This window comes from Camelus bactrianus, chromosome 18 (assembly GCF_048773025.1).
Source record: "Camelus bactrianus isolate YW-2024 breed Bactrian camel chromosome 18, ASM4877302v1, whole genome shotgun sequence".
NCBI classification, from domain to species: Eukaryota; Metazoa; Chordata; class Mammalia; order Artiodactyla; family Camelidae; genus Camelus; species Camelus bactrianus.
In genome coordinates, this window is record NC_133556.1 from 13,605,760 (window position 1) to 13,618,710 (window position 12,951).

General features: G+C 49.2%; 1 protein-coding gene and 1 long non-coding RNA gene across 2 annotated transcripts in view; one reads left to right on the top strand and one right to left on the bottom strand.

The window, feature by feature from the left end:
* Positions 1–217: 217 nt before the first annotated feature.
* Positions 218–12,951, top strand: part of LOC141573890 (uncharacterized) — a 37,730-nt gene continuing 24,996 nt past the window's right edge. The window contains exons 1-2 of the long non-coding RNA XR_012500288.1: positions 218–924; positions 1,333–1,452. This is a non-coding gene — a long non-coding RNA (uncharacterized LOC141573890). The remainder of the gene's footprint in view (positions 925–1,332; positions 1,453–12,951) is intronic.
* The window catches only part of ITGAM (integrin subunit alpha M), a 28,563-nt gene continuing 24,249 nt past the window's right edge, over positions 8,638–12,951 (bottom strand). The window contains exons 23-30 of the mRNA XM_010972412.3: positions 12,276–12,359; positions 11,898–11,973; positions 11,280–11,387; positions 11,017–11,100; positions 10,741–10,854; positions 10,554–10,655; positions 10,223–10,333; positions 8,638–9,755 (exon numbers count right to left, since the gene is read on the bottom strand). Of these exons, the coding sequence (XP_010970714.1) occupies positions 9,684–9,755; positions 10,223–10,333; positions 10,554–10,655; positions 10,741–10,854; positions 11,017–11,100; positions 11,280–11,387; positions 11,898–11,973; positions 12,276–12,359 (751 nt within the window). The 3' untranslated portion in view covers positions 8,638–9,683. The remainder of the gene's footprint in view (positions 9,756–10,222; positions 10,334–10,553; positions 10,656–10,740; positions 10,855–11,016; positions 11,101–11,279; positions 11,388–11,897; positions 11,974–12,275; positions 12,360–12,951) is intronic.

A 12,951-nucleotide genomic window follows, 5' to 3' on the forward strand; every position in this document is an offset into this window, starting at 1 on the left:
TGAAGAAATCAGTGATAGAAACCAGAGAGTGGGAGGTGACAAAAGATGAGGTCAGTGGGGGAGGAGAGGAAGGGGAAGCAGGCCCCAGGCCTGGAAAACCCCCTTAAGACCTGTCAGTTTATCTTAAGGATAGAGAGAAGGTTAGAAGCAAATTGCAAAGACAGAGATATTCACATTTACATTTCAGAAAGCCAGAAAGAGGGGCTGGGTGGGGCACAACTTCCTTGGGAGCTAGCTGGAGACAGACGGTCAGGAGGGAGAGGATGGGGGCCTGTGGGGTGAGCTGGCAGCCATGGAGATGAACTGAAGGCTGACTGGTCACTGAGGCGTGGACAGTGGTAATGGTCCCTGAGCTAGAGGGTACTAGAGTGGGGAAGGGTGATGGTTGGGCCAAGTTAAGTGTTGAAGAAACCAAAACATAGTGTTTAAGAACTTGGACTCTATTGACCTCTCCAGGTCTCAGTTTCCTCCTCTGCAAAATGGGGGTGATAATAAAAGTATCCCCTATTGTTGCTGGGAAGGTTGAGTTAGTGAGTGTGAAATGCTTAGCAAAGTACGTAAAACCTTTCATTACTGGCTTTTATCATCACGAGGCTATGACGATTATTGTGGTAGGGAAGAGGGTTTCCCAAGGGGAGACATCCCGGAGGGTGTGCGGGGCTGGATCTCAGGAGAAAGTTCTGGGTGGGAGATGAGTTTTGGAACCCCTGGCAGACATGCTGGATGAGGACCTTTTGGGGGCATGAAGAGGAAGGAGAAAAATGGGCCTGGGGTGGGTCGCAGGGAAATGCTGGTGTTGGCCACAGAGTCAGGGCTCAAGAGGATTGGGGAGGAAGGTGCCCTCAGAGGAGAGAGAAGGGCCCGGGGAACAGGCAGCCTGGAGAGAAGGAGCATGGGCTGTGTTGTCGAGTGATACTGAGTAAGGTAAGAAATGGGGAAGTGTTTAGATCTGGCTGCAGAGGCTGTTGGTGACCCTGGAGGAGGCCGTGCCAGGGCAGTGGGGGAGGGGCCCAGGAGGAGGGGTGGGCCGCACCACCGGCCCTGAAGGGATCTCACACACAGTATGGCTGGAGAGAGGCCCTGGAATTCTTGGCGATGAAGAAAATTGGAGAGAGCGAGGATGAGGGGTTCAATTCCAAGAAGGAAATGGTGACAGAAGAACTCAATAAAGAGAAAGAAGAATTGGCCCAGATCCTGGGGAGGATAAAAGATAACTGGCAATGACTCAAATCAGAAGTCTGGGAGACTCAGGACTGGAGTATGGACCGGGCTAGGGGCCGCCGGCCTTGGAAGCACCTTGAACCTGGCCCTTTTGTTGCTCCCTTTCCTTAGGCTTGAGTTTCACCCTTGGTGGGTGAGAGTGAACAAAACAAGAATACTGGATGAGTAAGATTCCATCTCTTCTCTCAAGCCGCCCAATATGCTTCCACGATGCTTCAGCGAAAGACCCAGGTAAGACACTTCACCCTTAGCAAGGATAACTTGGCTCATAAAAGTATAGAATAGAATGTGTCCTTAATTCAACCTGCCCATTTTACAGATGAAGGCAGTGAGACTCCAGCAAGACCTGAGGGTGTCTGAAACTCACAGCCTCATTTCAGGGAATCATGAATTTGACATTTTCAGAAAAAATGATAGCAATTGAGGGAGATGATATAAACAAGGAAGTAACACTCAAGTAACTTGGGTATCCAAGTTACTTCTCTCCTCAGCTCAGTGAGATCATGAGTCAGTCACATCCAGCTTTGTCCACTGGCACCCTAGGGTGTTCGGACCCCTGGCCAAGCCTGTGGCAAGAGGTCAGGGGCAGAGAGAAGGTCTGAGGAGATTTGGAGAGCAGCCAGAGTTTCCCACCACTGGCATTCCTGACTCAGTAAGTCTCTGCTTTATCCCTGAGCCCAGAGGTGCTGACTGAAGAACATTCCAGAAGGATGGTGGAGAGGAAGGGACTGCATCTGATCGGCCATATACTAGGGGTGGGAACAGGGTGATGGAGAAACCAGGACAAAAGCTGCTTTAATTTAGGTCTGCTTTGCCTGAGCTAAGTGGAGCTGAATAAGTTGGGGTCTGTCTCCTGTGTCTCTTCCTTGGGAAGAAGAGAACAGATAACTGCTGGGCAGAAACCCTCAGATTTCTCGTGCATTTCCACCCCATATGCACCCACAGGACCCGGCTGGATTTTCTCTAAAGTTTCTGCCCTTCCTCTTGCTACAAGCAATCCATCTCACTTCTCTATCTTTGAAGATCAATTTCCTATCCATCTTGCCCTCAAATTTTCTCAAAACAGAATTTACTTGAATTCTGTAGTGTAGAAACATATGCAGGCATAGGTAGTCAGGAAGATGCTCTTCTCCAAAAGCATCTGGTCCTCCCTACAGTCCTGGATTCCTGTCCGTGGAATTCTGGTGTAATGCATGGTTTGGAAGCACTGGAGGATTTTAGCCAATGGTTGGTAAGCTTGGGTCCTGGAAGGGAGAAGCAGGCAGAGAGTAGTAACACCTTGATGGCAGAACAAAGAAGCTGTGATAATACTAACATTTATATCACTGTGCACTTTATTTTTTCTAGTTTTATTGTGATATAATTGATATAGAGCATAGTGTAAGCTTAAACTGTACAACATAATGATTTGATTTACATATATCGCGAAACGACCAAAATAGGGTTAATGAACTTCCATCATCTCATCTAGGCACAAGAAATAGGAAGAAGAAACAAAACTGTTTTCTCCTTATGATGAGAACTCTTAGGATTTACTCTCTTAACAACTTTCATGCATAACATACAACAGTGTTAATTATCTTTATCCTGTTTTGCATTACATCCTTAGGACTCATATACCTCATAACTGGAGGGTTGTACATTTGGACTGCCTTCATCTAATTCCCCCTCCTCCACCTCTTGCCCTTGGTCGCCACAAATCTTATCTCTTTTTCTATGAGTTTGTTTGTTTTTGAAGTCTAATTAATTTATAACATTATGTTAGATCCTGGTACACAACATAGTGATTTGATATTTCTATACATTTCAAAATGATCACTGTAAGAAGTCTAGTTGTCACCTGTCACCATACAATGATATTACATGGTTATTGACTATATTCCCCACATTGTACATTTTACTTCTATAACTCATTTATTTTGCAACTAGAAGTTTATACCTCTTAATCTCCCTCGTTTCTCACCTTCCTCTACCCCCTACCACTCTAGCAATCATCTGTTCTCTGTATCTATGACTCTGTTTCTGTTTAGTTCTATTTGTTCATTTGTTTTGTTTTTAGATTCCACATATAAGTGAAATCATAAAGGATGTGTCTTTGTCTGACTTATTTCACTTACCATGATACCCTCTAGGTCCATCCATGTTGTCACAAATGGCAAGATTTCACTATTTGTTTTTATGGCTGAGTAATATTCCACTGTGTATAGATACCTTTTTTTAATCCATTTTTCTGTTGATGGACACTTAGATTGTTTCCATATCTTGGCTATTTTAAATTATGCTGCAGTGAACATAGGGGTACATACATCTTTTTGAATTAGTGTTTTTGCTTTCTTCAGATAAATACCCAGAAGTGAAATTGCTGGGTCATCTAGTAGTTCTATTTTTAATTTTAGGGGGACTTCCATAGTGTTTTCCACAACAGCTTTACCAATTTACATTCCCACTAACAGGGCATGGGGGTTCCCTGTTCTCCACATCCTGGCCAGCACTTGTTATTTGCTGTCTTTTTGATGATAACCATCTAGAGTGGTGTGAGGTGATATCTCATTGTGGTTTGATTTGCATTTTCTGATTACTAGTGACGTTGAATGTCTTTTCATACCCCAGTAGGCCATCTGTATGTCTTCTTCAGAAACTGGGCTAGATCTTGCTCCAGCGAGAGAGCCAGCCACCTTCACTTATGTTTTGGGGACTGGATGTCAGGCAGAGGAGGGGAAAGCTGGACATTGGAGAAAAGGGACGGCTTCAGCTGTGCCCTGATTGGAGGCTGTCAGCTCTAGAAGCTGGAGGAGGGGCACGTATTCTGGGAGCTGGACATCCTGTGATCGGTTGGGGGAGCGTACTTGGCTCTCTCTGGTTGGTCCTAAGTTGGAAGCAGGGACAAAACTTATGGAAGCTGTCAGTCATTAATCAAGACTTGATCATTTTGAGCCAATTATTATACGGGTTATTGTTTAGCTTCCTGGACCTGTTGCTAGAGAAAGTGGTCTTCCTACAAGTCTGATTTACAGGCAGCAGGCTGGCTTCCTGGGCTGGTCCCTCTAGATGATGCTGGTATTTTGAGCTGGTTGCTGCAGATTGAGGGTCAGAGTTCCGTGTCTACCTGTCGTCCATTTCTATAATTAGTCTCTCAGGATTTAGAAAATGTGAAGTAGTCACAAAGAGTCAGATACTATACAGTCCTGAAGAAATGGGTCAGGATGTAGGGAAACAGATGTTTTGCGAGCTCTGTCTTCTGGTAGAGAGCACAGCATAACAGGAAGGTGGGTAACCCAAGCCTATTCGTTCATTTACTCAACACGTGTATTCAGCAATTGTTTGTTCCGTGTTTCAGATATTATCCTAGGGGTTCCTGCCCTCCAGGAAGGTACAGTGTCCAGAGGAAGAAGCACGGGTTACTGTGAGAGCACATGAGAGGTAGAGAGCTTCTCAGCCAGGGAGTGAGGAGGACCTGGAGGAAGTGACCCTCAAACTGAGACAAGAGTCGGGTGAAGGAGGAGAGGAAGTGAGTCTGATCAGGCGGTGCCGCCTGGGCAAAGACCGGGATGTGAGAGCAAGTTCCGGGGGAACACAGGTACCTCCTGATCTGTCCCCAACGGGTCATACTTAGGCCCACATCCTGGTGTAATTACTAATTACACCCTCTTTCACTTTCAAAAAGGTCCTGGTTGGTCACCCTAAATATGGTGCATTTGAGAAATATGAGGCTGAGAGGGAAGGGCAGGGGAGGTGAGCTGCAGAGGTAGGCAGGGGCCAGTGCACACAGGGCCACCAAGGTCACCTCACATACACGGGCTTTGGCCTCAGAGACAGGACAGCTGCATGCAGTGAGCTGGGCAGCCGTGTCCTGCCCAACAGGGTGACTCTGCCGAGCTGTCACCTCATGTCACCAAACGCTCCCATTTTTATAGAGAAGCCGCAAGTCTGGATTTCCCCTGGAAATCTCTCCATGTTTAAATGTGAGCAACTCATCAAAAACAAATAAACAAAGAAAACCATGGGGGTTAAACAAAACCTGAGGACTGGATTTGGCCCAAGGGTTGCCAGTGAGAAATCTCTTTTCTAAACTGTAAGTGGTTAAGAGCTAAGGGTAAAGAAAACAAAAAAAAAAAAAAAAAAAAAAAATAAGACTGAGCGCTCCCTGGGGAAGGGAAATCCACACCACCAGGGCACACATCTCTGGGTCATCCCTCAAGAAGGAAGGAGGGGAAATACTTTCTTAGTACCTTTCTCATGCATCTACAGGGGAAACTGGTCAGTTTATTTCTCTAGTAGGTCATTTTGCCACCAGGAGGAAAGGGATCAAGAGGTAGGTCCCTCCCCGTGGTGCCCTCAGAGGGTGAGGATAAATACTTGGACACCAGACCAAGTGGGCTAATCAGGAAGGTCCTGCAAAGCATGACTGAAGCCCATGACCATCCCAAGGATGGATAGAGGACACCACTCGGGCCCCTCCACTTTGGGTACCAGCCATATCATGAGCCATGATAAGAAGGAAAGACTAGACTGAAATGCTAGAGTTGGGGTAGCAACCCCATCAGGAAGCCTTCAGGCTTTACCACGAGTTTAGTTTTGGGGGACCAAGTAGAAAACGGAATCTTTGGCAAGATTACAGTTGTATCAATTACAATACAGGGGCAGCTGCCTTATCGGAGGCCCAGAATACCAGTGTCTTAAAATATTGAAAATCAACTCCACTTCAATTATTAAAAAAAAAAATCCTCAAAAAAATAGCTCCTTGTAGCTGGTTGGTAGACTCTACCAGTATCAAGATAGTATTTATAACACTAAAATAAAAGAACAGCTGTAATTAAAAAAAAAAAAAGAATACCAGTGTCTTAAACAAGATCAATGGACATTTCTCTCTCCTTTAAGAGCATGAAAAATATGGATTCCAGGGCTAATATGGTGGTTCTACAGAGTTGGAACCTAGGTTCCTTCCGTCCCCTCTGGTATTCTTGGGTGTTGCCCTCATCTGCAAAGTCCAAAACGGTGCACCACAACATTCATGCTCCAGCTGGTAGAAAGATGGCAAGGAGAAAGGGAGGGTGCTCCTTCTTTCAAACGACCTGACTCCAAAGTTGTTCACTCGCTCTACTCGCATCCCCTTAGGCAGAATCCAGCTACAAAGGAAACTGGGAAATGTTCTTTCACTAGCTGGTTGTATTAGTTATCCATTGCAGCATAACAAACCACTCCAAAACTCAGCGGATTGAAATAGCAGCAATTTATTATTTCTCACAGTTCTGGGTGGTGACCGTCTGGGCAGTTCTTCTGTTGAACTTGCCTGTGGACTCAGTCGTTGGATGGCTGGACTGGGCTGGAAGGTCCAAGATGACCTCATGCATGCGGTTGTGCTACTGGTCAGCTGGGGATCTCAGTTGTCTCCTCCATGTGGCTGCTCATTTTCCAATAGTCTAGCTGGCTCTCAGTATAGTGCTCTCAGAAATCTGAGAGGGTGAGAGCAGAAGCTGCAGTGCTTCCGATGGTCTAGGCTCCGGAACTTGCACGACATCCCTTCTACTATGTCCTATTGAGCAAAGCAATCCACAAGAGCAGCCTAGATTCCAGAAGGTAGGGAGGTAGTCCCCACCACTTGATGGGAGGGGCAGTAGGGTCAGCTTGCAAGGGAGTGGGATGTGGAGACACGATTCATCAGGGGTCGTAACTAGAACAATCTTCCATGGTGGCCCAGAGAAGAACCTATTGCTAAGTAAGAAAAGGAGGGTGGAGACGGCAGAGATTTGGTTTATTCTGAACCAAGGGATCCCAAAAAGTAAAAGCTCTACTGGGTTTGGCTTCTTACCCGAGGTTTCTGGCCTTGTTTATTAGTAAATCTGTGGTCCTGCTAGGGTAATTTGTCACTAGACAGGATTGACTTTCTAACATCATAAAGCTCCTATCTGCTGAATTCAGCACAACTTTCCAATGCAAAGAGGCTGATGTGGACTCTGAGCCTTAATTGCCCATCCAAGGACAATTGCCTCCAGGTAACAGAGGCCCTCGCCTTTCCTGGGACAGTTAAGGGCTTCTGGAGATCTTGAGGTCTTTCGACTTAAGGAAGGCAAAACCATTTTTAACAGGTTTTGCAATCAGAAGAGGAAATTGTGTAGAACCACTTAAAGGTGGCATGTGTTGCAACACTCCCAAGGACATAAGGGCCATTGTCTCACTAGTCACCCTTAGATGACATCTTATTGCACTTTGAATAAAAGTGAAACTCGTCCCTCTGGCTTACAAAGTGCATATGCGCAAGCTTCTGCCCAGTCTTCTAGACCCACCTGTGCTGCCCTCGGGCTGGAAGACGCTGCCTCTGCTTGAGTCCGTGTCACCTCCCCCAGGACCCTTCCCTCACCTTCCCTCCTTCCTATCACATCTGGAACAGGTGTCCAATTAAGCCGTGACTTTCTCTTCTTTCAATGACCTCCATGCAGTTGCCATTTTTATCAACAAACATGTCAGCGATTTCCTCTGTTCCCTTGATATTATCACAGCTAGACAACAGCCGCCCTCTCCCCCCACATCCCCCATGCCTGCTGCAGGCCACTCCTCTGAGGCCTTCCGGACAGGAAAAGAGAAAATCTTTGGAACCAGACAGAGCCAGGTTTGAATCCCAGCTCCGTTCTTTTCTCATCTGTCCAAACTCGGGCAATTGGGATGATCTCTCTTAGCCTCAGCTTCCCCGTAAGTGAATTCAGATACTATTAAATAGCCAGCAGTGGCCACTTAGCTGGGCTGTTGTGAGAATGAGTCCAGTTAGAATTAGACTCTGCTAAAGGCAGAGTCATATTTACTGCCTTGACAAAGGTCGGGAGACAAGCATTGGCCCCAGCTCCCCCAAGGAGGGCTGGCTCCCTAGAAACAGCTGTCAAAACTTCACCTGCACAAACTCTTGGTAGTAAGTACTGCGGGTGCCTTGCCCAGATCCCTGTGGTCCTTGCCAGCCACTATGCTCATCTGCTAGACTTCCAACTGGCAGCAATCTGTATCCCTTTCTCTGGCCACCAAAGCCCGCTCTGCCTACATTCAGGGCCAGCCAGAAGTGCCAGGGAATTAACACTTCCCTCCCAACCAAGAGCAGCCCTCAACAACTAACTGTGTGGAACTGGTGTATATATACCCCGGCTCCTTCCCTTCCTGGGTGAGAAGCGTAGAGAAGTGCGTGTTCTACTTAGTCTCCCAGACATCTCCTGTGGGCTTACACTCCAGGAGCTCATGTTACCTCTGTTGATAATACACGCCTTAACTGGCTGCCTTTCCTTCCCCAATTCATGTCCCACCCCCTCATTGGTATTTCCTGGGGCCGCTCTTAAATAAGCTTCTTCCACTCAAATTCTCCTCTTAGGTTTGCTTCTGGGAGAACCCAAGCTTCTGGGAATACATCCTATAAATTATTTTACACATATGCAAAAATGACACACATTCAATTTATTAATTCACCATTGTTTGTCGTCTTGAGAGGTTGGAAATAATATATCAAAGGGAGACTGATCAAGGACGTTATGATCCACCCACACAATGGACCACTGTGCCACTATGTAAAAGAATGAAAAAGTACTTTATGTCTTGGTATGAAACAATGTCTGAGCTACATTACTGGAAAGAGCAAGATGCAAAACAGTATAAATAACGCGTGCTGCCATTAAAAAAAAATTGTGTGTGTGTGTGTGTGTTGTATATGCCTAGAATCCTTGTGAAGGAGACCCCAAAACACATAACCTTGACTGTCTTTTACGAGAGAACTGAATGGCTCAGGGACTGGGATGGAAGGGAGATTTTTCACCACATATCCATGCACATCTTTGGATTTTTGTACTATGGGCAGATTTATCCATTCAAAGCACAAAAGTAGCACTGAAATAATAAATAAGTGAATATATAAAGGGAGGTGCACCATTGCTCATTGGACCTATCAGCTCTAGTGCGGGACAGGCTGGACAGGCTCCCGATGGCTGGCCAGACCCTGGTTCAACCATGGCTTCTCTGTGTGGACTCAGCCCCAGCTGCACAGGCCCCTGCAGGCCTGCGTGCTCGCCCACAAAAGGAGGTCTCGCTTCCTTCAGCCTGGGGAGGATGTGCTGTGTTCCCCTTTGTGTTCGCCCACATGAGCTGCCAGCACCTCTGTACCAGAGGAAGGACCAGTGGCACCTTCGCCCACGCATGAGGAAGCCCAAGCAATTCCCTTCTGCCCAAGACATGGTGCTGAAGGCCCTTGTCCTCATGCCAGAGACATCAGGACCACACACACAGTTCACACACACACACACACACACACACACTCACCCACACACACACACACACCCCCCAATGGAAACCCAAACAAGTTGCTCACTCCTGAGATATCCCCGCCCCGGTCTCCTAACAGACGTGTCTGTCCAGCAGCCTGGGGACCTGCTTGCTCACTGGCCCAACCACATCCTGTTTGCTTCAGGAGAGGCCACTCGGTGGTGAAGGTGCCATCACTGGGGCTCAGCCGCCTGGGGACCACCTTCACTCATCATGTCCTTGTACTGCCGTTTGAAAAAGCCGAGCTGTGGAGGCAGAAGCAGAGGAGTGAGGGCACGGAGGCCAGGAAAGCGGGTAGTGGCAGTGCAGACCAGGAATGGAGACGGAGGGACCGAGAGACACAAAGAACTACATGGCAGAGCTTAGAAGAGACCTGGGGGAGTAGGGCAGGGAGGGGGATGGCATCAATACTGGGGAAGAAAGGGAAGAAAAGGAGCAAAGAAATATAAAATACAATATTAAGAAGAAGAACTACTTGTATAGTGGTTGCTCTGTACCAGGGACTGTTTTAAGTGCTCTAGACATACCAACCCAATTATCTTCACAAAATGGGTATTTCTAGTCTCATTTGACAGCTGAAGAAACTGAGGCTCTGGGACTTGCCCAAGGTCACCCAGCTGGCAGCACTGCTGGGAGTCGAACCCAGGAAGGAGCTGCTGGGTGAGAAGCAGCGATGGGAGGGGGATGGGCAGGAAGCAGCCTGAGGGGATACCTTGTACAGAGCGGCAGTGATGAGGGCCAGGAGCACCAGCCCGCCCACCGAGCTGCCCACGATAAGCGGTACAGGATTATGTACTTCGTACGGCTCCACCTTGGTCTCGGTCTGCGGCAGGGAGGGGGACGGGGTGCATCAGGGGAGAAAGATTCTGGACTTCTAGGGGTTCCCCAGTCAGACCTTGTGCGCTCCCTGAACCCAATGACCAACCCCTCCCTGAGCCCCCCAACCCCAGCCCTCACTCCACCTCCCCACCTCTCTCTCTCTCTCCCCCAAGCCCAGCCTCCTCTCCTCCCTCCAATGGTCCCTCGGTGTCCAAGACAGATACCTGGGCCCTCACAAATGCGCTCTGGCCTGCAAGCAGGGCAAACTCCGAGTCATCAAACACGATCTCCGCTGTGCTCACAACCTGAAGGTGATTATGTGAAGTCTAGGGGAGAGAGATGGTGGGAGCTGGATCCGCGGCCCCAGACACAGCAGGTCTGTGCCCAGCCGAGCCTCAGGCCCCCACACACCTTGATGTACCAGTCAAATGAGAGGTTGCCCTTGAGGGTGACACTGAATTCTTCCTGGACGCCAAAGGACGGGATGTCACACTGGATTCTCTGGCAGACAGCAATGGAGCAGTTCTGTGGGAGGGAGGAGAGGAGACAGATGGCCGAGAGAGCTGGGTGCAGAAAACACCCTGAGCCGTGTGCTCAGCCCACTCAGCTGAGAGGCGGTCCCGGGCCCGAGTAGCGGACCGCGCGGAGTCCGCACGCAGCCCCGAGGGTGGTCAGGCTTCTTCTCACCAGCACTGGGTTCTTGTTCAGCTCTGCCTGGAAGTCGGAGCGCGGTGGGGAGACCTCCTTGGTGTAGCACCTGCTGGAGAGGTTCTGAGGAAAGAGAGAAGTGATGGCTCCTGGGTCCACCCTCCAGGAGGCCAGATGGGCTGGTCCAGGAGAGGGATGGGAATGGCTCCACGAGCCAACAAAGGAAACAAAAGCGATTTTTGGAAGGAACAGGGCTGAGGAGGGAGGAGTTGGGCCCACTCCTCAGGTCTGGCTGGGCTTACCTGGGAGAAGGTCACCTGGGGCCGGTCCCACACAGTCATCTGGTTCAGCCGGATAGGGACCCAGAAGACCACACTGATGGGGAGCTTCTTCCGGCCCAGGTTGTTGAACTGTGTCGGGGGGGAAGGGGCAGATATGAGGGCTATGGCCTCTCCGCCTCACCAGCAACTAGAGTCAGCTCTCTGCTCCCCACAGCCGCGTGCTGAATAAGGCCTCGCAGACCCCAGGCGCCCACCTCCTGATGCTCTCCGGGAGGCAGGAGAGTGTGCTGGTTAAACACTCATCCAAGAGCCAGACAGACTGCTCCTACAGTGGCTCTTCCACTTAAGGGGAGTGAGACTGTGGGCATGTTCTGTTAACCTCCCTGAGCCCCAGTTTCTTCATCTGTAAACTGGGGATGATGAGCGTGCCTCCATTACAGAGTCGTCACGAAGATAAAGTGAGTTACCTCCGTATGTATGTATACACACAGAACGTAAGTGTGTGCGTGTGTGTGCAGAGTCAGAGCGAGCTTGGAAACGAGCCTGGCACAAAGCAGGCTCCTCAGGCAGGCTTCCCCCCATTCCTTCCGCGTCCCCATCATCTTGATTTCCCTCCCCGGCTCCTTCTCGGCTCCCCACCTGATACTGATGCTCTATAATGTGCCTGGTCTTCTCTGAGGCTGTGAAGTTGAGATACTTGGTGGAGACCTCGAGGCTGGTGGGAGAAAGAAGAAGGGGCAGGAGGTGACAGAACATCAAGGGTGTCCTGGGAGAGGGGTTCGGCCTAAGAGTATAAGGGGGTACGAGCGGGACAGTGTACAGGGACGATGTGTATCCGACACACAGCGTGCCAGTTTGGACCCCTCACACACACACACACGCACGCACAAGTACACACCATGCTCATAGCCTCAGACTCACACCCAGGCACACGTGTACAGACCCGCACACACACATACGCAGCGGACCACATCCGCCCTGTGGTGAAGGCAGAGCAAAAGCCCCAGAAGCCAGCACCTGTTGACCAGCACGTAGATGGCGTATTTCACAGGCAGCTCCAGCTGGAATTCGGTTTTGTTGGTCCTGGGCATGTTGTTCTCACTGAAGGGAAGCAGAGAGCTCTGACCAGCTCTTGAGAACTGAGAGTCAGCCTTTCCTTCTCCTTCTTCCTCTCCCTCCACCTCTAACCGACCAACAAGTCCTGTCCTCCCTGCATCCTAAACACTGTTCTCTAAATCCAACAGAGGAGACAGAGCTGTTCAGAAAGACCAGGGCTGCCCCTCTGCAGCCCGGCCCATCTCTACTCGGCTGGATGTCAGCAGCACCTTCTTCTCACTGGTCCCCTGAATTCAAAACCACTCCCACCCCAATCCCCAGCCCTCCAGGGGAGTGGCCTGTCTAGCTGTCTAGCATACAAATGTGAGCGGGTCACCCTCAAGTTAAACTGCAAATTCCCCGGTGGCCCCCATCACTTGTTTTATGACACGGCCCATTTCTAACCAATGCCTTAAATCCTGCATTACGCACTCAAACACAGCCTGGTCTTTGCAGTCTCCAGGACTTGCTTGGTACACATTGCCTTCTTTCTGCCTTCATGCCCACCTTCAATCTGTGCCTTTGCTTGGCTAACTCACAGCCTGAATGTATCATCTTCGGGAACCTTCTCTGAACACTAAGCTGCCAAGAACACTGG